The sequence below is a fragment of the Nomascus leucogenys genome, chromosome 4 (genome assembly GCF_006542625.1).
Source record: "Nomascus leucogenys isolate Asia chromosome 4, Asia_NLE_v1, whole genome shotgun sequence".
In the NCBI taxonomy this organism is placed as follows: Eukaryota; Metazoa; Chordata; class Mammalia; order Primates; family Hylobatidae; genus Nomascus; species Nomascus leucogenys.
In genome coordinates, this window is record NC_044384.1 from 125830191 (window position 1) to 125855402 (window position 25212).

Below are 25212 nucleotides of genomic sequence, written 5' to 3' on the forward strand. Positions count from 1 at the left end.
TTGACACATGATCCAGACCTGGCTAATCACAATATTCTATCCCCCGCCCAAAGCAATGCCCTGCCCAAAGCAACACGTTCATAGAGGGGCACATGACCCAAGTTAGGCCAATGAGAATCTGTCCCTAGGCTTTGATGGAACAATCGGGATCTAATAGTCTCTCTTTTTGCTGGGTCAATAGATTAACAGTCTGGAGCTGTTAGTGCCCTTCTTTGTTAGACATGGGGAAAATCTTCCTGAGAATGAAGCCAGCACAGCAAAAATCAGCTGTGAGAGACAAAGAGAAACAATGCCCCGAAAACAAACATGTGCCCTTGGATCCAGCATATTACTCTGGACTTTTCAGTGACATGCATAGAGTTTTGTAGCTTAAGCCAGTTTGAGCTGGGTTTTCTGTCACTCTCATCTAAAGGATTCTGACACATACAGATGAACTGACATGTCCTATGGCTAGAATGGAATGTGAATCTTGCTAATCTTGCTATTGCAGAGAAGGCATGGGGAGGAGAGGTGGCCGACTTCACTGCAGTCTTGGTTATGTCTTCAGCCAGTTGGGACTGCTGGGAAAACCGTGTCATCTTTCTGAGTCCTAGTGTACTTGTATGTCAAATGAGAGAGGTGAGTGAAAATCAATCTCTAAGATCCCTTTTCACTTCTAACATTCTATGAGTATCTATTATTCTTGGTTTCATTTCAGTTGCTTATACTGTGGTATAATTGGTTACTGATTCTCATATTTGCCTGCTTCCTTATGTTTCAACTTTAAAAATATCCAATTAGACTCTCAATCTCTACATTCCAAGTGTTTATTTCTTTCCCTTCAATTTCCTTCTAACAAAAATATATTTATTTTTGTGTACTTGGACATAATGATCCCATTTTCTTCCCATTTCTATATTTTTAAATCTAATTAAGGTGATAAGCTCCTTGAGGGCTGATGCTAGAGTTTTCCTGTGGGTGTAAACATTATTTTTTTTAATTGCCAACCAAGCTGCCAGTTTTTACAGAGCAGCAGGATATGGGTTTTAAGTAATGTAAGCAGGAAATGGGTCTCCAGCCCACACAGAATAATGCAAAAGTACTGATTTTCCCTGAGTCCACATCTGGCTTACTCATTTATAATTTCAGCCCGAACTGAAATTCTCCCACAGAAATGCCGTGTGAGATCCATGTCTACAGAACATCAGACCAAAGCTGGAGCAGTAGGAGATCATCCTGTGAATCTCACACATAGGAATAATCTGGCTATTTCAGGTTATCATGCTTTTCTCTTCAGTGGTAGGATTTAGAGGCTGAGCCAATTGAATGTTAGTTTCCTATCTTCAAATGTATGGATTCTGGGTAACTCAACGGCTCTAAAATTTGGAGGGAGGGAAAGGAACTGGATGAAATGTGGCCAAGTGACCCATGATCTGCAGATGCAACTGCCCAAATGAAAAAGAACTTCCCAGAAGGAATGGCACATGCAGGATGCTTTCCTGTCCGATGACCCAGTCCATTCTCATTCATGAGGACTCTAAGTATTAACAAGACACTCATTCCAAAAGCCATAATGGGTTCTTCTTGGCAGATATAACAAAATGACCTGGAGGCAGTGGTTTCATAGGGTTGGCTGGTTCAGTAATTCGATGGTGCTATTAAGGGCTTGATTTCTATCTTTCCACTTTTCCATCTACAGTGCATGCTTTGTCCTACAGCTGACTTCCCTGGGGATTGGAGGATGGCCACCAGGTGTACTTGTGGCTACCTGTTTCCTTGTTCACATGCATGGAGGGAAGGGCACTCCTGTCCTGATATTCTACACACGAGTCTTGAATTCCCTCTCATTGAACCAGCCTAGGTTACATATGTTCGCACATGCGGCTGGAACATAAAATATGCTGATTGGCTTTAATTGACCAAGTGGATCCCAGCCCTGAAGCTTTCTCGGAAACATTGAAACCTAAGGGGTAAAAAAGAAAACTAAAATCTGAGTAATCTGAGTACAGTTAGGAAAGGTGAAGGGGCAGGAGTACACTTAGGAAAGATATCTGGGTGGGCTACCAAGAAACATCTGCTACAATCCCTGAGCAATAGCTCCCAGCAGAGGGCAAGATTCCCAGCTGAGCACGCTCAGAGCGATGCCTCTGGTTGGCTATAGGGGCTTTCCCTCTTCAATCAGTTTTCACCCAAGGGTCACGTTTCCCAGTTCCAAAATCTAAGAGCCCTTGATTCATAATGTAATTCCTCCAACTCCATTAGAGGATCATGGTTGGGGTGCCTGGCTCTTTGTCCCATGCTCTTGGAGGGCAGTAGCCATGTATCAGGTATATCTAGGGTCCCCACGCAGCACCCAGCCCACTGCTCACATGTGCACAGCACGCCATCACCAAAATCCCCCCATGATGGAGTGACAGGAAGAGCAGCAGTCCCACAAGAGCATCACTGGGCACATATCCCCATGACCTCCCTACGCCTGCTTGAGCCAAGCCACCCACCTAATACTTTCTTATTCCCTACATTTGTACACATCAAATAGAGAAAGAGCAAAATTTGTTGCAGTGCGTATATACTCTTTTTATACTAAAGCCTGTATGTTTCAAATCCCCATCATCAGATATTTACAGAACAGTAGCCAATTTTTAATGTATTTTAAAAATATCTTTTGCATTAATAAAATGCATTATTGTTTGGAAAAGATGGCATGGAGAAGAAAAACTAAATCAAGTTTGGAAAAATGCCAGTGTCCCAGATTTTGAAATGTTTCTTCCACAAGTTATACAATCCTTCTCCCCTAAAAAAGGGCAAATTATGACCACTGTTAACATTCATGCCTATTATTTTATCTTATCCTCACCGATACAGGCAAAGATCCTTATACCCATTGTCAAGATAGGGGAAATGGAGTCACCATGTGACTGTGTAATATGCTTGAGTTACGCTAATGGCTCTGGGATCCACAGTGAGTTAGCCACTGCTTTGGAATACAAATCTGCCATCCACGACGCCTAACTCCTGCCTTTCTACCAACTGTCACTCAAGTTTCATCTCAAAATCTCCATATCAATCCCCATTTTCACGTCATGTTTATTCACACCTACCCTTGACAAGATTTCATTAGTGTCATGTGTGAATTCCACATGACTGTGGAAGGTGAGCAAACCACAGAGATAAGGAAAACAGGGAAAAAGTTTTTTGAGACTCCACTTACATTCTTTGGACATTCCCACTTCAAAGCACTTCTGGAGTCGACAATATTGGCATCGATTCCTGGTGACTTTATTAATAACACAGTTCTTATCTCGGTGACAAGTGTAAATCATATTCTTCTGAATACTTCTGCGGAAAAAGCCCTGCAAGCAAGCAAGAAGATGAGAAAACTCAGTAAAGCAAATGAGCTTCATCAGAAATCAAAGCCAACCTTACCAATGCATTAATTGCTCTTTTTGAGTAACGAAGTGATGGCAGTAGAAAAGTTAACTTACAAAAACCTTAAAATCCTCGTGAGATATTAATAGTTTCTTCCTTTGTTGCAAACCCAAAAGCCCCTTTTAATCAAAACTAGACATGACCATTATTATCTTGCTAAAGGAAAGTTAATTCCAAGCTAATTTACTTGGAAAACACCAGAGTTGGGTTCCCTCCAAATAGGCTTAGCTTCATAACTGGCTCCCTTGCTGACCGGAACAATTTCACATGAGCCCACTACCAAGAAAACCAATATACGAGGATTTTTACCCAATAAAAGAAATTATTGGCTGGGTGCGGTGGCTCACTCCTATAATCCCAGCACTTTGGGAGGCTGAGGCAGGAGGATCATTTGAGGTAAGGAGTTTGAGACCAGCCTGGCCAACATGGTGAAACCCTGTCTCTACTAAAAAATACAAAAATTAGCAGGCACAGTGGTACGTGCCTGTAATCCCAGCCCTTGGGAGGCTGAGGCAGGAGAATTGTGTGAACCTGGGAGGCAGAGGTTGCAGTGAGCTGAGATTGTGCCACTGCACTCCAGCCTGGGTGACAGAGTGAGACTCTGTCTCAACAACAACAACAAAAAAATAGAAAGAAAAAGAAAAGAAATTATTTGCCTAATGTAAGAGTTAGTTTTTTCAAAGGAGTCTTCTCTGAGTTCTTTTACATAGCTCCTCTCACAACATTTAAAATACAATTTAAAAAAATTATCCAAAATTGGAAACAAGAAATAAAAATGAGTGCCTGCCCATTTAATGGCATATTAGAGCTATGTCGTCCAACATGGTAGCTATTAGTCACATGAGGCTACTTAAATCAAAATTAATGAAAAGTAAAGAAAATTAAGAATTCAGTTCCTTAGTTACATTAGCTACATTTCAAATGCTCAATAGCCACATCTGGCCCATAGCTACCATATTAAACACCACATATATAGAATATTTTCATCATCGCAGAAAGCGCTATCGGGTAGTAACATACTACAGCATTGACTGACAAGCCCATCGAAGTGTCATCTAACACTCAAAAGAAATATAACTTTGTTTAACTTACTATTTACTATTGATTGGGCCCAGATTCTATACAGACTGTAGAAAATTGGTAAATGACACATCATTTTTGTCTAGTGTAGGTGCAAAACATTTCTGACCAGATGAACAATAACCCCAAATATTATTGTTTTATTGCCCCGTAGGAAATGAACCATTTTGTATCTAGCTTTGCAATCTTATTCTGGTATTCTCTTTTCCTTCCCTCCTTTCTCTCTTGTTTTCTATCTACCTGAATATCTTTCTCATATCCTCCTTTAAACCAGCTTTGTCATCCTACTATTCCCTTCATCAACGAGTTAAATAGATTTTTGGCATGTGCTTACTAAATACTCGAATGAGATTTTTGGTTTTTAACTTTTTGAAAATCACATTTTGACAAAAGAAGCAATTTATCCTGATTTTCTGTGAAACACCGATGAAATAAAGCAGACTTCAGGCTCCAGAAGCAAGCGTCTCCAACTTCCTCTTTGTCTTCCCCGTTTCTACATACAGCTTTGCAGACAATGGAATATCAAGTGATGCTTGCTGAATACACAGATGAAGGGTATACCTGCTGCCTTTTCTCTCTTCCGAACGCCCAAGAAAAACTTCCACATTGCTATGAGTATTAAGAGTGAGGGAGTCTACCTTACCAGTTGTGATGTGACTTATACCTACACTAGAAACTACTCTCTTGAATGTAAGAAACACACCATCAAATGTGTTGAACAGAAACTAAGACCCACCATCTGAGTTCAACTTTCCCTGCAGTACATTAACACTGCAGGAGCCAGAGCTAAGAACATTCAAAGCTAAAGCACATTAGCGAAGAATGCTCACGTAACACACATTGCTTAGGATACTTACGTGGGCACCCTAGGATTTTAATGTCTAAATAAGCATATTTTTACTTGCATGGTTCAACTATAAGTGCCTGGCAATCTTGTTTAAGGTTGCAACTCCTGTCACATATCCCAGACACACACATTTTCCAAGAAAACACAGTTTATTTTTGTGCCACTGGAATTACAAATGTGCTTAGAATCTAAAATAACAGGTTACAAATACTGTGAAATCCTCCCAGAATCTGTGCAGAGTGGTCATCTAAAAACATATCTTTCCCTACAAAAAATCTAACTGCGGGCCACTTTCTGCTGCCAGATGTAGAAACTCAGTTTACAGAAACCTCCGTCGCTCTTCTGCCGAGAAACATCGACACAATGGAAGACACGGTCCTTTACATATGTGGGAAGAAAATGAGGTACGGACAAAGGTGATCCCCTCCCTTTATTACAAACCAAATATTCAGTTCAGCAAACACTTAGTCAGTGACCAGGAAGGAGAGAAAAACAATCTCATGATGCTCAAATGAAAGAAGACTAGAGAATTAAAGAACTTTATATGTCACTAATTACCCAGTCAGTGCGATTCAGTAACAATGACAGTAGAAACTAAATAGGACTTCTTGGTTTTCCAAATCAGATTTTTGGCTGGATTTCAGGAGAAGGTCTAAGTTTCAGTAAATCATTTCCACCATGCTAGAATACTTGCTGACTAAAATATATGCTATGAGGTATTTTTACACATGGGTTGAGTAAACAGATGTGCCCTCCAAGCCGAATAGAGGTTTGCATCATACAAATTCTCCTCCTCCTTCACTGATATTATGAATTATTATATAAACCTCACTCCCTTGTAGACCACTGCTTTGAGGACCCAGAGGGTGTGGCGGGTAGGGGGTGGGGGCAGTTATCCTCATACACCTAAAGTTTACTTAGCTAATATTTCAATTTAGATTGACTCCTCCTTTTATTTTTGACACTATTTAAAGTGGAAACCATTTATCTCTGGCTTACTTGGAAAACCAGACCAACTGTCAATATTAGAAGGTACTCATAAAATAAGAGAAATGCAAATAATACAATAATCAGATGTCATTTCACTCATACTGGACACTGTGTCTGCTGCAGGCCAGGAGCCCCAGCTCTCCTCACTTCTTGCTGAAAAGGGAGCTTGGCTAGCATGAGACACACATCAGCACTGCCTCAAGATTTTCTGTTTGAGGAATTCAGAGAAAAAAATAAGCTTCTTACTATGTGACTGATTTAAAGCCATGGATCTTTCCCACCTAAAATTAGAATCCTCAAACTTCAGGACAAAGTTTGGGATAGTGATTGAAGCCAAGGGATGGTTAGACACATGTGGAGAAGAGGAGATTCTAAAGTTGAGCACGTACAGAGGATGAATTCAATCCCATTTGGCGGAGCAACCTGAGAGGTGAGAGCAGAGGTAGGATAGGTAGAGCCCTAGACTAGGAGTTGAACGCCTGGGCTGCAACCTCCTCATGGTCACTGAGAGGCCTTGAGCAAGTCACAACCATCTGGAACTAAGCTCTCTCTTCCCCTGAATGAGGGATTGGGCAGTTTACTTGGAAGGTCCTCTCCAGCCACAAATTTCTGGGATTCCAAGTGTGTCATCACACCAGGAAGTGATGAGTTGGGTAGCTACAGAGTGAGACTTGGGGAGTTTCTGCAGGCAAAGAAATTGGCGAAAGAAGAGGTGGTATTTGCAGACTAAGGAAAGAGAGACCGTCCACCTGCATGGGCAAGAATAGCAACTTCTGGAAACCAGCCTGGGGCTTAAAGGACACCATCATGAGGGCTTTTATATTTATCTTAGAACTGGGTCATCGTAACACCTCTGTGAGGGCCTCAGACAGGTATCTGTGCTGGACTGAAGTTGGAATGTTTCAATACTATCCCAAGAGATTGTGGCTAGAAATCTTAAGACCTGGTTTCTGGCCAGGTGCGGTGGCTCACCCCTGTAATCCCAGCACTTTGGGAGGCCAAGGTAGGCAGATCACCTGAGGGTCGGGAGTTCGAGGCCAGCCGGACCAACATGGAGAAACCCTGTCTCTACCAAAAATACAAAATTAGCCAGGCGTGGTGGCACATGCCTGTAATCCCAGCTACTCGGGAGGCTGAGGCAGGAGAATCGCTTGAACCCGGGAGGCAGAGGTTGCAGTGAGCTGAGATTGTGCCATGGCACTCCAGCTTGGGTAACAAGAGTGAAACTCCATCTCAAAAAGCAAACAAACAAACAAAAAAACAACACCTGGTTTTCTGCTACCAACTCTGGAACTGCTGACACCGTAATGTTACTCTTTCATTTTCTGGGAACTTCCTTTTCTCAGTAAATCCAGGAAAATTCTATGAGGTCACTTGGCCAGGAAGCCTTCTCTGACTGATCTAAGCATACATGGATGCTTCCTCTCCTAGGCAATCATGGTATTTTGCTTTTCCTTCCATGTTATACCTATTCAAGGATGATACTTAAAGTCTAAAACAATAGTACTGTCTGCTTTAGAGGTTACATAGGTGACATGGGGGAATGCCAACCTGTGGCTGGTGGCCCCAGCCTCAGGGAGCCCAACAGGCATTGTGCACTTATTTATTAAGGTGTCTCAGTGCCATCAAGTGTGCCGTCTTCCTTGCTGATACTCATGCCTCCCTGACAGGGGAGTAGGATAGGTATAAAGGCTGGTTCCCAGGAACCTGAGCTGACAAGTTGGTGGACTCAAGGTGGCCTCCAGGCAGTGCCAAATATGACCTCTCTGGAACTAAGACAGTACAGTTGGATGGAGGAAGGGAAGACTCAAGGCAATGGCCAGGCAAAAACTGGCAGGAAAGTGTTTCAATTTTTCAACACCTAATAAATTGTATTGGGACACACCAGCTGAATAGCTCAGGGCTGGGACAGAACCTGACACACAGAAGATATTCAAATAATAGTTGTCGACTATTGTAATTCTAATTGTTGATGAAGTCCTAGCTATAACCAGAGCCAGAGTGACCGCCTTGGATTATACCTTAGTTTCTTAAATGTATTCCTTGAGGGTGATATCATCTGTATTTACAAAATTAAACAATCAGATTTCTCAGCTGTTAGTAGCAGACCCACTGATTTCAGTTGGAATCAGGTCAGTCAGGGCCTCTGTTGGCTGTGACTTGTGCACGTTGACTATGTCTTTTGTTATACATCATAGCTTCTGCTGGCTAATCATGAATTCTGTTGGTCAAACTTGAGTTTTGTTGCTTAATAATGAATTCTGTTGCTTAATCCTAATTTTTGTTAGTTAATTATGACTTTTCTTGATTAACCATGGCTTGATTAGTCATGACTTCTGTTGTTTATGATAGTTAAAGCCGGTAACACAATGAACAGCAATTACCGAGATCAGAAAGACAGATCTGTGTTACAAACTGAGTCAAGCATCTTCTAACGGTGGATTTTTCAATCTTCTACCTCATGCTGTTTGACTGCTGTTATCAAAGAACTGAGGTACAACCAAAAAGGAAAAAGAAAAACTCAATGGTGGAGAAGGCTATACATGCATTAGAGCCATTTGGTTCATGTTTTAGCAGTAATTATGGAATGCCCATATCTGACTCAGATTACTTCTGTCTCCCTGAGGGTATGAAGTACCACCGTTTCCAGGCATACCTATTATCTACAGTGCAGAAAGAAGCAAAAATCAAAAGGAAAGATAACTGTCTTTTTTACACCTAAATATCCTTCTCTACTCAAATACATAAAATTTATAATTTTCTTGATGGACTCATCTTAAATCACAAATCAAAAAAGGACATGGAGAAAAGTGGTTCATCTCCCTCCCTCCTGCATATTTTGATATGGAATTGGGTTAGGCCATCTTTCCTCCTGTGATATCCTCAAACTGTTGCTCTAGATTTTCTTTCCCCACACATGAACCCTGTTTCACCTTCTAATTTTCAGACGTTACCACACACAATAATCTCCACTATCTTGCACAGGGGGTGATTTCTGTTGGTTTAGATACTGGCCTGGTGAATTGTCTAGTTCAGGCACATGTGGATTTGAACTGTGACTCAGCCACTCACTATCTGTATGACCTTGAGTGAGTTATACTAAGACCTCAATTTCCTCATCTGTAAAAAAATGATGACAAAGTACCTCCTGAGAGAACTGTGTGTATCCAAAGAGGGAATGCATGCAAAGTGTTAGCACAGTCTGGCCACATGGCAGGCGTCCAGTGAATAGCAGCTACTGTTATTGACAAAACTTCTTTCCTCAAAACTTTTTTTCTGAACAATTTCCCATATACATTCTATGTTTAAAATAAAGATCCCCAAATAGTATACGACAGTGTCCAACCTCTAAACAATATAGGCTCTTGGGGATGGACAACTTCATGATACCAAAGGCCATCTCTATATTTAATTGCTCACTTTTTCATACATTCACCCAATGCCAATTAGAGTAGATGTGGTAAGCTTTCTTGGAGCATACAAAGGTGGTTCCTGTCCTTTCTCAGTATAGAAGAAACAATAAGTCAAGTGAACACTATGTAAGATGCCATCAAGCAGCATGGTAAGAACTTTTATGGAAGCGGACAGTGAAAAACTATCCACTGTAGTGCCTGATCCACATATTGTAGACACATAAAATATTTATTGAGCAAATAAAGGCCTTAGGAATTCAAAGGAGATAGAAGGGAGGAAAACTGGCACTTGATCTCAGTTCTAGTGGAAAAAATAGAATTGGAAAGGCAGGCTTTCCCCCAAGAATATTATGGGTAAGCAACAGAGGTCAGGAGTAAGAAAGTGCAGGGAACAGCCAGTGGTCCAGGTTGGCAGAGATGTAAATGATGGTGTGTGTGTGTGTGTGTGTGTGTGTGTGTGTAAGATACAGATGGAAGAGGGGGCTAATGTTTAAACTGGGGAAGATCTTAAAGGCCATGCCGAGTGTTTACTAGAGAGACACTGTACTCTTCTGTGCAGTAGACAGCTAGAGTCAGAATTATATTCTGCCAAGATTGTCCGGGAAGCTGTGATTCATTGACTTCGTCATGCATCTATCTGAAGTAGATAGTGAGCTCTGGGTATCAATACAAATACCTAATCCCCTGAGCCTGCCCTTGGGTCAAGGCAGGAATGTAGCCCAAGAATCCTTGCTTTCTAAAGTAACAGTGCAATCTGCTGACTCATATTTAATCATACATTTGCTTGTGAGAATTCATACTGTGGTGTTTTGAATGGAAGTTATTTTTTAGCCTTAGAGCCATTGACATCACGTTTAACATGTGTGGAATGTATCATGATTGTTTGAAGAAAGGAATTAAGTTAAAGACTTTAAAAAAATTTTTTAAAGGCAATTTGGCACTATGTTTAGTTGTAAAAAGCATTGGATCAGGGGAATCCACCCAAAAAGTGGTGTGGAAAGTACATCTATGTGAACTGGGCTGTTGCAGAGTTAATTTCTATCCCATGCAAAGTTCAAAAGGATAATTTCTCCTTCTAGAGCAAAAGAAGGAAAAGCATTACTTAGTCATATTTTCCTCAGTCATGAAAAGACTCTAACCTCCTCTGAATAAAAAAGTAACCAAATGACCAGCCCAGGTAGTCATTCAGCCATGCAGCAAAGCTGGAGCTCTGCGCAGTGTGACCCCAGGCCAGCAGAGAGCTGCCAATAATGCTCATTTCCAGCCAGTAGTAAATGCTGCCAGTAGGAGGTGAGTGTGGAATAATCCCATCACAGCTACTCTGGGGAAGCATGGTTTTTAAACCAGGAAACACGTTGCCTTAAACAAACAAAAAACACCCTCCGGAGAGAGTGGAAGTCTATGCGTGACAACGTCTGAGAAGTTATTCATAGCAAAATTTGGGGGGAGAAAGAGAAAAGTGAAGACCTTTTCACCCCACTGGAAGACAATGGGTGAGAGGGAGGGAGAAAGTAGAAAAACAACCTATCATTTTGATGACAGTGAGTTTCCTTCTAGGCAGGGAGGGTGGGCATAAATGTAATGAAAAGAACACTGAACAAGTCAAGTTAGAGGGGGCCAAACTCCATGACACAAAAAAGAGAAAGACCCCAAATCCATACTCCAAACAAGAAAGCTGAGTGGTCTCAAGGGCAAGAGCTGAGAGTTGTTTATTTTTGTATATATATAAAAAAAAAAGGTAATAAATCCCCACCAGGACATGGTCCCAGTGCTGGGGACTTAGTAAAGGTGTAGCCATGGCTTCATAAGATCTGTCAGTCTATAGCACCTCTTGCCTGCTAACTTGGAGGGTATCTTCTGGTCTTTCACTGAGAACGTGACCATGTGTTTTAGCCCTAAAGGTCTCCTTTCAATTCCCTCGGCCTAGAAGCTTCCTCGGCACACTTACTCTTACTATCAGAAAAGAAAGACTGAATTTTGAAAATATGCATAGAAAAATGGTTCTAAAGAAGGCAGAGATTACAGGTTTAGCAAAACATCATCACTGTGAAAGCAAATCTTTCAAGAAGAATATGATTACAGCATTTTCCTGGATTTTGTCAGGTGAATCCTTGAGAGCTGAACCTCTGTTAGACCCAGAGACCACAGCTCTCAATCCTTTTAATCCCCAATTAATTAAAACTCCCCGAGAATACCAACAAAAAGATGGCCCATGTTCTTAACTCAGAACCTGAACTCATATCATCAGACATCAAGGTCTAAACTTCCAAAGTCTATGATATCCCAGGAAGGGCAAGAAGCCAATGTATTCAGTTCACAATGTTCTTTATTTTAGAGGAACATGAGCCAGGGAAGAAATGTTACTAGGTAACATAAACTGGAAACCAATAGTAAGGAGAGATTACTCAGTTGGATAAAATGTCCTTTAATTTAGGTGAAAATATATCTTTTTCAATTTCCAAAACATGACCTTGGATACCATACTTTTTAAATGAGCAGGTATCATATAGGTCTGATTATCATAACCCCACTTTAATTGGTAGGCAACAAGTCCACCAGGTTTTGTGACCAATTATCTCAAAACAAAATTTTCAGGGAGCAAGTTTCACAAGGCAAGTAAACACTGCTAAACTGTCTTCAGAAAGTGAAGAGCTGTGTTCTGGGCAGGGCATGTGACTGTGCAGTCCCACAGGACCTTGCACCTAGAAGGGCCCAGAGCTTGGTTTACTGCTCTGCTGTTACTGTCTTAAAATTCAAAATAATTTAATTTTTAATTTTTTTTTTTTTTTTGAGGCAGAGTCTCACTTTGTTGCCCAGGCTGGAGTACAATGGTGCAATCTTGGCTCACTGCAACCTCCGCTTCTTGGGTTCAAGTGATTCTTGTGCCTCAGCCTTCTGAGTAGCTAGGATCACAGGCACCTGCCACCACACCTGGCTAATTTTTGTAATTTTAGTAGAGACAGGGTTTCACCATGTTAGCCAGGATGGACTTGAACTCCTGGCCTCGAGCGATTTGCCTGCCTCGGTCTCCCACAGTGTTGGGATTACAGGCATGAGGTACCATGCCCAGCCCTAAATAAGTTTTGAATAAGAGACAAGCATTTTCATTTTGTATAAAGTCCTGCAAATTATGTAGTCAGTCCAGGCTATAGAATACCATCTACAGCAAAAGTGTTCAACCTCTTTTTCCTTTATGAGGACGTGGCAGTCTTGGATAGTCTCTCTTCTCTTGTGGTTGATCTTATGTCTAAAGACTGTAGATCAGACAGAATTAAGTAGTTCACTGTAATCACACTCATTCTCCCACAGGATTCCCTTGGGATGCCTCTGAGAAATTCCACGACCTGAGTAAGAGCTAGAAAGAGAAACCTTACAGCAGGGGTTTTATGTTTTACTACTGGGCTTTCTTTCTCTAGTATAAAAGGGACTTGGGGGTGGGGGTGCAGAGGGAGTGGGAGAAGCCAAAAGAACAAAAAGAACTTCTTTGAAACTAGATAAAATTTCCTTCGAAACAGCACACACATCTAGGCACGGTTTCAAGAGGATATCTAAAAGCTCATCATAAATCCCCTAGGTGTCTCTGACCACTACTTGGGAGCCACTGAAATAAAGGTGACTTAAGAAGAAGGTAAAGAGTATGAGGTTGAGTAGTTACCCAAAGAATTTCTGTGCAGTAGGCTAAATATCATAAATATGATATCTTGGGGACTACTTTATCTCTTCTCTAGAGTTTGAAGTAAGATGTGGCAGGAAGAAAAACTGCATGACAAGGGGAAACAAAGCCTCTAAAATGGAAGATTTTGCTCTTCTCCACATGCTTTCTTTAAATCTGGTTCTGAGAATTTGAACCAACTAAAGACATCTGTTTTCTAAATTACTTGGGTCAGTTATTTTGTGCCCTTCCTTGGTGAAATCCATAGTTACCGATCTATTATCAGCATTACTCTAAATATAACACGGCAAGAAGCCAATGAATTTTAAGTTTTTAAATTTTCAATTATTTTATTGAAAAAAAAATCCAACAAAATAGCTGCTCAGCTACAGCCCAGGAGTTAGTGGACCCCAGCTGCTTTGCACATTAATTACTAAATCTCATCTGGACCCAAATTAAATGTTCTCATCTGTACTGAGAAGGGGGGGATAAAAAGGTAAGCAGAAGGAGAGAGAGCCAAAACATGCTCAAATACACTGAAACTCTTTACGAAAGAGCATGAATTTTAAAATCTCTTTTAGAAGTTTGGTATGCAACATTTGGCCATTAACAAAACCAGAACATGGCTCTATCATAACATGCTGGTTGACGGCAAAGCACATCACCATGGCAATGCTGCATATTGCATAATTCAAAGGCCTCTCACAGACCCAAATAATTATGATGTACTTGTATTGCTTTATGATGTTAAGGACCTAAATTAGTACAGAAAAATAAATGCTTGTCTAGAGCTTGGTGCATTTTTTCCAAGTCTATTTAATTTTCAGGGCCACGTTGGGATCTTCTCACTGGAATTTTTCTCACTTATACATGGTTCCATCCTGAACCTGGAGTAAAAAGGAAAAACTCATACAGTCTATGAGAACGGGGCAAGGAAAGCTAGTCAGACATTTATATTTAAGTCAAGTCTGACAACTGAAAAATAACAGGGATTTATTGGGTGTAGCCTTCTGCTTCTCTTCACCACACACACTGCTCTGACAGTGCAAAAATCTCACTAAGTTTATTGAGAAAATATTACTTAAGCTCCAGCTCTCAAAATGGATTCTGTCCTTGTATGGAAAAGCTGTGGTGAGTCCAGGCTGACGCCTGATAATGCTAAGAGTATTGACCTCTACGCACTGAGATCAGCGATGAAATGGTTTAAAGCCCACCTGCCCCTCAAAGTTGCTCATGCCTTTGTCCAGCCATACTTACCCAGGCCCCCCAAACCTAGAGTGTTCTCTCTCTGCTCAGTGCCTTTCCACAGGCCCTAGGACTTGGAAGTCCTTTCCCCGCCTTGTTCTTTGGTTCAGGACTGCTCATGCTCCAAAATACAGCCCCCAAGAGGGGTCAGGCTCCCACCAAGCCCCCACTACCCGCATATGCTGTTGGAAAACTCTCTCTACAACAGTGCAACAATTGATCTTTGTGTCTCTTTCTTCTTCGAAACAGGAGTCCTTTGCGGGCAGGGATGTAACAATCTTTTTTGTGATGGAGTATATGCAACTTTTATAATTAAAAAATAATATCATATGGATATTCCATGTAGAAGGAAAAGGAAGAAAAGGAAGATCAGCAAAGAAACGTAAATTTAAACCAAAATACTTTACATGAAGGAAAGGAAAAAGGAAGTTATATTTTCATTGGTAAAACTCTAATATCATAAATTCAGGCAGCAATGTTAACTTACTGATTTGTTCCAAATTCCCCTCTTTCTTATTCCAAATTAGCAAAAAATAGGCTCAAATTTCACCCACAGGCTTCTCTTTCTTGATCCTTAAAGTAGCTATATTATGTCAGTACAGTGCCAAGATTTGAAATTAAATAGGTCCCCAATGCAAAAGAAAAAGTTCTTTTAAACAACATGAACTTGTCTGCAATTAGCACATTATAGCTTCCACCTAAGCACCATGCTATATGAAAATACACTCCTGGAGCTGCTGCTGTTTCAAAGACCTTAAGTTGTGCACTTTCTGAAGTTGTTTCGGAGGAGAACATTTGGCAGAACACATACAATTAATTTTTTAAGTGTTACCTCTCTGCTTTTCCATTTCATACCTGACTTTAGTTGATAAAAAGAAGAGCAGCCTTTTGATTACACTGGAGAGAAGGGGAAAAACAGTCTCTGTAATAAAAGAGGTACCTGCCAATTAGTTAGATTGTTCTCCAGTTTTCAATTAAAGGCAGCCTAATGGATGTAGGGGGACCTGTTTTATTTTCCCTGACAGAGCCCTTATTTTTAAACTCTTAGCTTCATTTTCCAAAATTGCTGGCTTTAGACAGAAGAAACATATATCTTGAGTGAAAAGCTGTACTGTTCTTCTTCTATTTCCTGTATCAAAATTACATTCTTCTCCTCAGTGGCTACTTCCCATCTGGCCCACAAAGCTTTCTGCTGCCCAGGATGGGCTTGTTAACGGATGGTGGTCCCTGATGCTATAACCCTTCCAAAAGATGGGGTGTCAGACCCTGCCCCCTGGCCAGGAAGCCTCATCTAGGAGCTTTGGGGGTGTTTCAGCCTAATTTTGCTTTCCTCAGGTGATCATTCCATGGAACGTCATTTACCTTTCTCATTTTCTCCAGTAGGACAAAAGAGATAGCTTAGGAGGGAGTGTTTATTTTGAACTCATCCAAAAGCACTTCAGTCTCTCCTAAGCATCTGCCTGTGGATGAAATTTGGGAATTATTTTCCTTAGATGAAACAGGACTGAACATTTCCTTGGACATGGCTGGCCTTCTTCCTTGGAACACACACATATTCAAGATTGATATTTTTATTCAGAGTTTTCTCAAATGAATAATTAGGAGATGTTCACAGGCAGGTGTAGGAAAAAAAAGCAGGGCCCCCATAAATCATGATTAAACTACATTTAACCACCAAAGATCTGAACCACCTTTTGTTAACAGCTTAGCAGTTTTGTTTCTGTGGGATAGCACAGTCCCTAGACTTTGGGGAATTGTGGGGCCAGCTCCCCATGCTGTCAACAGTAGTTATAGCAGCTGAATAAATCCCTCCAGATTGGACCAACCACTCCCTCCAGGCTGGAAAATAAGCCATGAATCACATTATTGTGGTAACTTGAGATTTAACACATCTATAGAGGGAAGATACAAAGCTTCATATATTAATTCGTATTTGTTTTCAACATCACCTTAAGTTTACTTGGTTCAAACCAAAGATGGCTACAAGAGGCACATTAGAACAGAGCATGATGCCTTAGTGAGCATTAGAATAGACCTCGTGAAAGCACCAGGCAGTGACACAAAAGTAACGCTTTCATCCTGCCAAGAAAACAGAAAGGGGTTTTAGGAGCCCCTCAGAAGGAGATTCTGAATTAATCTGTAATTTCAGGTTTCCAAATGGCTTTTATGAGCTTGCTTACTCAAAGTATTTCAGAACATCATCTCTTTTAATTTTTAATTTTTATCCGTGCAAAGCTCCAAAAATATACTGATCTGAATCATTGCCTCTCATCTTGTTATCTTAATGGGAGAAGGATAGAGTATCATGCCGGCCATTCCGCATTAGGTGTCCTCATTTACAGATTGAAAAAAAAAAAAGTGCCGGACATAAATTATTTAAAATCTATTGTATCAGTGTGTGTTCTGTAAGCATTCACTACCAGCAAAGGAGACAGATTATTTTTCACTTTTAATTGTGTTGATACCTTATCTGCTTTGTTGAAAGCAGAGAGTGGTAGGTGAAACCACATCGCACATTGAGGAACAGAGAAGCAATGAGGTCTATTATTTAAAGCCAAAGTAACCCATTTAGTGGACATAACTTTAACACACTTCCATGGAAGCGAAAACCTGGAGTTGCTATTTACGTCTGTAATGTGCGTCTATTACTGTGTCAAACGCGACTGAGGGTAGCACAGGGCCAGGCTCCTTAAGGAAGCTGTTAGCTGACTGCATCAGGGACACCGGACACCTCACATCACCATCCCAGCACAAAGGGAGACAATGTGTGTGACTGAGCAGGGGAACTAGTCCAGCATCTCTCCTCTCTCTCCCCTCCAAGTCTCAGGTGTGTTGTAAAGCAATGTAAATCAGAGGTCATCATAGGTATACTTGACCTAATCCAAACCTTGTCCTAATCTAAGAAAAATATTTAGAGTAAGAAAAATATACTTAGATAATAAAATTAATAATCTGTGATTGGAACCTGATTGAAATAAAATTATACAGAGGGATACAAGGATTCATTATTAGAAATTCAAAATGAGCCCTTCTCCCATTGTCCCTGAAGACCATCATCAGGAAATGTACATATGTGCTGGATATATCAGAATGTAGCGAAAAAAGTTCTTCACCATTATCTGAATTTAAAAGACCCTTCCAAACTCAGCAACTTAGGAATTCATTTGGGTGAAGTGGCAGATGATGGTAGGGTATATACAAATAATGACTATAGAATTGTTCTGATGTAGTTTATTAAGTTGAAGACCTGTCAGAACTCTAGCTTTCTGTATACTCGGCACCAAATCCAGCACCTTGCCTGGCATTCAGTAAGTATTTGCTCACATGGATGGGTGGAAGGTTGCATGGGAGAGTGACTTTGTTGGCCAAATATCCTCTGCCAGGGCTGTAGGATGGCTGAAGCAACTTCTACTTCTACCCAAGTAGAAGTCCAAAGGGCTCTAGGCTAGTCTACTCTCTTCCTTTAACTGGCTTTGGACTCTGAGCAAACTATTGAACCATTTCTGTAGTTCCATTTCACAAGTCTGAAATGATCTCTACATGCCTTCTAGCACTGATATTTGAGATTTCCACATGTCTTATTAAAGGAACACACACTCAGCATGTCTCCAATATAAGCCTTAGTTCTATACCTTTTGTGACACATGGCTGGTTTGGTAAGATGCAACGAGCTAAAGAAAGCCCAGTCTCCCAAATGTGGGCCCTTTTTGCATTGACTCAAAATCCAGCAAAAAACTCCCAGCAAAATACTCAAGTCAGTAACCAGACACAAAATGGAACTGCATCATATCTGATATTTGTGTTTCATTTCCATACTGTCAAATATAATTCGTGGCAACCCACTTCAGTGAAAGCCCAATGTAAGCCACTGCACTGTTCTTACCCTCCAAACTCCACAACCCCAACCAGTGTGAGCTTCAAATTGAACTCCTGACCTTTCCAGCAATTACCCCCAGAATCTAGACAGCCCCATCATCACCTCAAGCCAACGTGTGAGAGGAGCAGCAGCCAGGAATGCTCTGCCTCTGTTCCCGAAAGGAACCAGAGTGAGAGAGAGGATCCTGCTTTCCTTTCCATCTGCTTTCTCCAATAAAAGGGAAAAAATAAATGGAAATGAAAAGTATACAATTAAAAAAAATTACATTTAACTTCCTTTTGCTAATGTCTGTAAGATGATTTTTGGCCTGGCAGGAGACTCCAGATGGGCCGTGTAATGAATATAATTTAATACAAAGAACCGGAGTTCACAGAAACACATTTTTCCAAGTCTGAAGGTAGTGGGTTGTCTCACACTGTTTAATGCAAAACACCAGGACAAGTCATTGCATTTATGTGCTGTTGCACATTGGCCTTTAAACCTAATATGAGTGGGGCTAGACCTGAAGCCATGAAACCAGAAGCTGTCACTCTCTGAGATGAGGCTGGCACCAGTGCACACTCACCCAAAAGGCCAGAGACCACTAACCACTCAATGTGTTTTTCCTCTGGGGTCTGAGGATTTATATCGCCAATTAAGGCCATAATGAGTGCCCCAAGTTGACCTCCTAGGAGCAAGAATTAATTAAGCACAGTATTTCTTAGTAAAGAATGACATTTTTCCAAACGAGTTATATAAGGTAGCCACATTTTCTGATATTACTGTGCTTCTACGTACAATTCCTAATTGTTAACACAAATAGAATATTCCAGGAACACAGCTTAGTTTATGTTTTTAATTTGACAGTAAAAGAAAATAATTTTTACTTTTATCCTTATTTTGGAGGCAAAGAGAATGTTTTGAGTGTATCGTGTGTGTGAAACACAAAATTATTTACATTAGTAATATAATATCACTTCTTTCAATTATTAATATGACTATAAATGAAGGAAGCTAAGACTCATATTTATAACCTTCCCAGCTTTCAAAAATGAAAAGTCATGTTTTAAACCCAGTTGCTCTCCAGAATTCGTATGTTTCCATAAATATTGCAATGGAGGTTAAAAAAATAGGTTAAAGCTTCCATTTTGTAAACTACACCTTAAATAGCCTCATCCAGCGGTTTGCAGATTTCTGTAAAGGGCCAAATAGAAACTCTTTAAGCTGTGGGCCAGAGACTTAGCTGCAAATACTCAACTCTACCATCACAGAATGAAAGCAATCATAGACAATACAGAAATGAATGGATTGGCTGTGTACCAAGAAAACTTTATAAACACTGAAATTGAATTTCATATAATTTTCATATGTTATAATATTAAAATTTTTTTCAAGCATTTAAAATGTAAAAAAAAAATATTCTCAGCTCTTGGCCATACAAAAACAGGCAGCAGACCAGGTTTAGCCTATGGGCCATAATTTGACAACCCCTGGCTAAAACATATGTATATTTTGTAGTAATCAGTGAGGTTGGAGAAAACACGGTCTCTATCTCACTCTCTCACACATGTACACACATACACATACACCCTAATTATCAACATCATGGTCTCAGAAACTATTGATGTACTACAGAAAAAATGTGGCTTCAAGCATGTCTCTTTTGCTATGAACCAGGACATGAAGAAAACCTCAGCCTTGAAGAAACGTTACGAGGGTGGTAGGAAAAAGAGACCTCTTTCCTCCTCGCCCTTTCTCATAAAGAAAATTCCCACTCTAAATTAGAAATCATGTCTTTCCCTCCTTTAAGGAGTTAACATAGCCAGCACAGATCTGGAAATCCCTACAGCCTACTTGCCAATTAATGTATTTAACTCTAAAGAGCAGGAGTTTTTTAATTTAGCTCATCCATCACTAACGGAACATTTTGGTAGAAAATATTAGGATTTCCAAATAACTTTATAGCTCTGTAAATTGCCAACATACCATCTGCAATTGAATTAACATTTATAACCAAACTGAAATAATAAATAAAGCAAATTATGCTGCAAATATTCGTGAGTGCCCAATATGCACTTGAGAACGATAATTAGCATTTTAAAATCACGCTTCATTTTCTTTATCCAACTCCCTGTCACATTAATGATAAAATATTTTAAACTGTGCTCTATCAGCAAATGGTACAACAATCTCTAGATTAGCCATTAACTAACATGGAGAATGAACACAGTTTGTGCTGCTGACATTATGCATCCAGAAGTTTTACTCATAATCACATCCTCCAGTCTCCCTTGCTCTTATCTCTGGGTTTTGTTTTGTTTTGTTTTCCTATGCTACCAAAACAAGGCTGAGAAAGCCAGTGCTTCATTTGCACCATCTGAACCTGAAGCTCTATGGGAACTAAAGCCACACACTCTCTTTTTTTGAGTTTAAAAAAAAAAAGAAGAAATATGATTTTAAAATTTATGACTTTCTGATCTAGAAAACCAGGGTCTAGAGGTCAAGAAGCTTAAGTCACTCAAATGGAATAACTCTTGTCCTCAAATAATTCCAAAGTTCTCTCTTATTATCATCTGACATCTTCTACCATATTATGTGTGGTTCTTTTTCTAGGTTCAAATAAATGTTAACTCGACTAAATAAACTAGTAAAGACTATATATGCACACATATTTTTTCAACTAAAATTTCTACCAATTAGCAAAATTTCCCCAAGTTTTCCCATTATCTTCCTTGAAAATCAATTCCCTTAAAACAATTGTGTCCCGATGCTTTCTTGAATCATTTCTGCCTCTCGCTCCATCTCTGTTTGCACTTGACATTTTGGGGTTCTCTGCCTGTGTCGCTTGGCTGTAATTCTCACATCTCTTTGATCCAGGGCTGTTCTGTCCACTAAGTAGCCACTAGCCATATGTAGCTATTGAGCACTTGAAATGTGGCTCATTCAAACTGAGATGTGTTAGAAGTGTGAAAGTTAACATCAAATTTTGAAGACTAACTATGAAATTACTAGGTAAAAATATCTCAATAGTTTTATATTAATTGTTGAAATAATTTTTTGGTATTTCTGTACATAATGTACATTAGTAAAATTAACTTCATTTGTTTGTTTTTAAAAATGTGGCAGCTAGAGGGCTAGGCGGGTGGCTCACGCCTGTAATCCCAGCACTTTGGGAGGCCGAGGCAGGCAGATCATGAGGTCAGGAGATAGAGACCATCCTGGCTGACATGGTGAAACCCCGTCTCTACTAAAAATATTAAAAAAATAGCTGGGCATGGTGGCACGTGCCTGTAGTCCCAGCTACTCGGGAGGCTGAGGTAGAAGAATCACCTGAACCTGGGAGGCAGAGGTTGCAGTGAGCCGAGATCACGCCACTGCACTCCAGCCTGGGAGACAGAGCGAGACTGCATCTCAAAAAAAAAAAAATGTGGCTGCTAGAAAATTTAAAGTTACATGGGTAACTTACATTTGTTGTTAGCATATTTCTGTTGAACAGTGCTGGTATACTGGGTTCTAAATGCAGTGACGCCTGAAACTTTTTGTTGAGTACATACTCTGCTATTGACCAAAATGATTATTTTTGAAAGGCCAAATCAAGTAAAGCTTTTGATCAAATAAATCCTACATGAGTGTCATCAGGCAACTCCAGAAATTTCAAAGAGCAGTAATCTTTGTCTCAGCCTGAATACAGTCATATTTTTATTGCGACAAAGGTTTGATAAGCCAGACATACCACTTGAATATAGAAGGAAAGTGGAAATGACTGTTTCCATTATGAGCTGCTATGTACTAAGCATCCCCACATGTCCAGCCAGGTTCTGTAGGTAAAGAAAAAAAAGGGGGGCTGAAAGCAGAGGCTTCTCATTGTAGAAGTAGTCTAGTGGTTGTGGACCTGGGTCCTGCTGCCAGACACCCTAGGTTCAAGTTCAGCCTCTGCCTGTTATTAACTGTGTGATCTCAGACAAGTTACATAATCTCTCTGTGCCTTACCTTGTCTTTTAAATGGGGATAGTACTATTCTCTATCTTGTGGGATTGTTATGAATATTAAATTTGTTAATAGCCTAAAACAGTACCTGGCAGAGCATAAGCAGTCAAAAAATATCTGCTGTTATTATGATTACTAGTCTTTACTGCCTTTAAAGACAGACAGAAGTGTTCACAAAGCAAATGGAAGTGGTAAAAGGTGCAAAGAAAGCTAAAAACAAAGAGTAAGGTGAGACCAGGAAAGAAGGTAAGTTGGATGTAGGTGAAAAGAAGAGGAAAAATGTCTGCAATGTACCACAGGGACAATATGGTAAAGATGCACAGAAGCACCATCCTGCTAGGACCATTCACACAAACCATGCCTGCCACCAGGTGATAGGCTGATTCAGTGACCATAACAGACAGGCTCTGCATGCTTAACCAAGGGAACAATCTGTTAATTCTAACAGTTTATGGATTTGCCTTTTAGGTTATAAAAGGAAAGCACATTTCTGGACTAGCTTCTGGGCTAGCTTTAAAAATATTCGGCCAGTGTTTTTCATAACTTTTTAAATGCAGAAGAATTCAAAAAACATAATTCTTTTATTTTCATCCATTATTTCTTCCTAGCATTTAAGGCAGAGGTTGCAAACTGCTAATCTCCAAACTGAATTGAGCTAACAGACATGTTTATTTTGGCTCAGTGGTGGCCGACACAGTCTTTTAAAAACTTTTAAATACATTGACAATACTTAAAGAGTAGATTTAAAATATGCAAGAGATTGACTTAATGTTCTTTCCTAATATTTCTTGCCTAATCATTGTATGATCTGAGTGTTTTTTAGTAGTGAAATGTCTGGAGAACCAAAAAATACCTTGAAAAAGCCATAATCCTCAAGTAATAGAGGAATTCTCTTGAAATATTGGAAAACCTGGCAGTGCTAGTTCCACATTCCTGTAGGGCAGTGGCTCTCAAAATGTGGTTCCTGGGCTAGCACTCAGCATTCCCTGGGAGCTTGTTAGAAATGCACATTTCTAGACCTCCTAAACCTGAAACTCTGGGAATAGGACCAACTAATCGATCCTTTGACAAGCCATCCAGGTGATTCTCATCATCCTAAAGCTTGTACTCCACTGAGGCATGCAGTAGCAAAGAATTAGAAGACAGCTACTATCTTTGCTACACTCCCCACCACCCTCTACTGTACCAAATCAGCCTGCATTATTTACTTACCTGCCCTGCCCTCCCAATAAAGACACCTGATTTCTCAAATCCAATAATAAAAATTAACTCTAATAAGAAAAAGTAAATACAACCTCTCAATGGGCTGGTTTCTGAAGAAAATGATCAGATATCCTTTTATCTAAACTCAACTAAATGGACTGGAATATACAGTGACTCTCACCTTTAGAATTACATGAAACATCACCAAAATGCATCCTTGCCATACTTTCAAGGACTAATGAATCAGATAATGTTAAAGATGGGAGTTAGTTACCTTAGCTACCATTTGAACCTAACCTGGCTCATGACATAGGTAGAAAATCACGTTCCAAAAGGAAAAGGGAAAGAGAAGTAACCGGGAGGTTCACAGACTTGGCCCAGGTGCTACACCCTACCTGGAAAATGTTGCAGCAACAGCATCTACTTATACAGCTATTATGAAGATTAAACAAGTTAAAAATATGGGTCTGGAATACAGCAAATTCTAGATACGTGCTCTTGGCACTGAAGAAGCACTGTGTATATACTACATTGTCTATTTCTCAAAATTATTCCAGTGCTTATATGTTATTACAAAGAAGATGAAACTGGATTTCAGTGGTTTGTCCAAATGATGGAGCCAAGATTTGAACCCAGGCTATCTGATTCCCAATCCAATGGAAATTACTGGCTTAGGCTAAGGGGCTGCATACCAGTAATAGGAAAAGCAGAATCCACACCCCTCTATAATATTCCGCCTCATCAAAATTGAGTCTGTTGTGAAATATGCAAATCTCTCACTTCCAAACAAATATAACCAAGTTTTTTATTTATTATTATTCAAGGGTAATGGGCATTTTGTGGCTCATTCCAATTCTTTTCCAGCTTCCTCGTTATTGCACTGCTGGTAATGTATGCATGGGAGCAAGAGGAGGGAGGAAGTCATATCAGTCTGTTTCACTTCCATGTGGCTGTTATTCAAAAACATCCAGTAGAAGAGGGGTTGAAAGATGCAGTGGAATTAACGTGACCTGTTGTTTCTGTGATCAGTGATAATCCAGCTTCCTTTATGAGAGATAATAAAGCCTTGGTAGGTGGTAATGAAATGTTTGAACCAAGTATGAGGTTTGAAGACTTCCAAGTCTTCAACTCTGACTAACCAAGTAACAATTCAGAGCTGTCAAAAACACTTCCATCATTCTCTAGATCTCCTTCAAATCCATGAAATTCAATACTTTCAAAAGTCGTCACATGTACTTATAAGGATTCGAACAAAATTCAGCACATTCCATTTCATTTTGTGTTTAAATTTTAAATAGGAACAAATGAATAAATAGCTTTTGGGGTTTTAATCTAATTTGAAATGTAAAAAAGAAAAATAAAATTCATGGTCAGAGACAGGCATGGACTGCATAATACCATGCACAACAAAGTTGAGATTTTACAAAGCAGCCATTTAACATAGAGTAAGATACTTTTCATTTCATAATACGGTATTACCATACTGAAACCGATGAACACACTGTGATCGATTCACTGAGTAGTTTTTAAG

The 25212-nt window shown here is 39.9% G+C and overlaps 1 protein-coding gene across 2 annotated transcripts in view; it reads right to left on the reverse strand.

Annotated features, from left to right (window-relative positions):
- RARB (retinoic acid receptor beta) overlaps positions 1–25212 on the reverse strand; it is a 498581-nt gene that overhangs the window by 94074 nt on the left and 379295 nt on the right. For both annotated transcript variants that reach the window (XM_012498360.2, XM_003256771.3), the window contains one exon: positions 3191–3332. In XM_012498360.2, coding sequence (XP_012353814.2) covers positions 3191–3332 — 142 coding nt within the window. The remainder of the gene's footprint in view (positions 1–3190; positions 3333–25212) is intronic.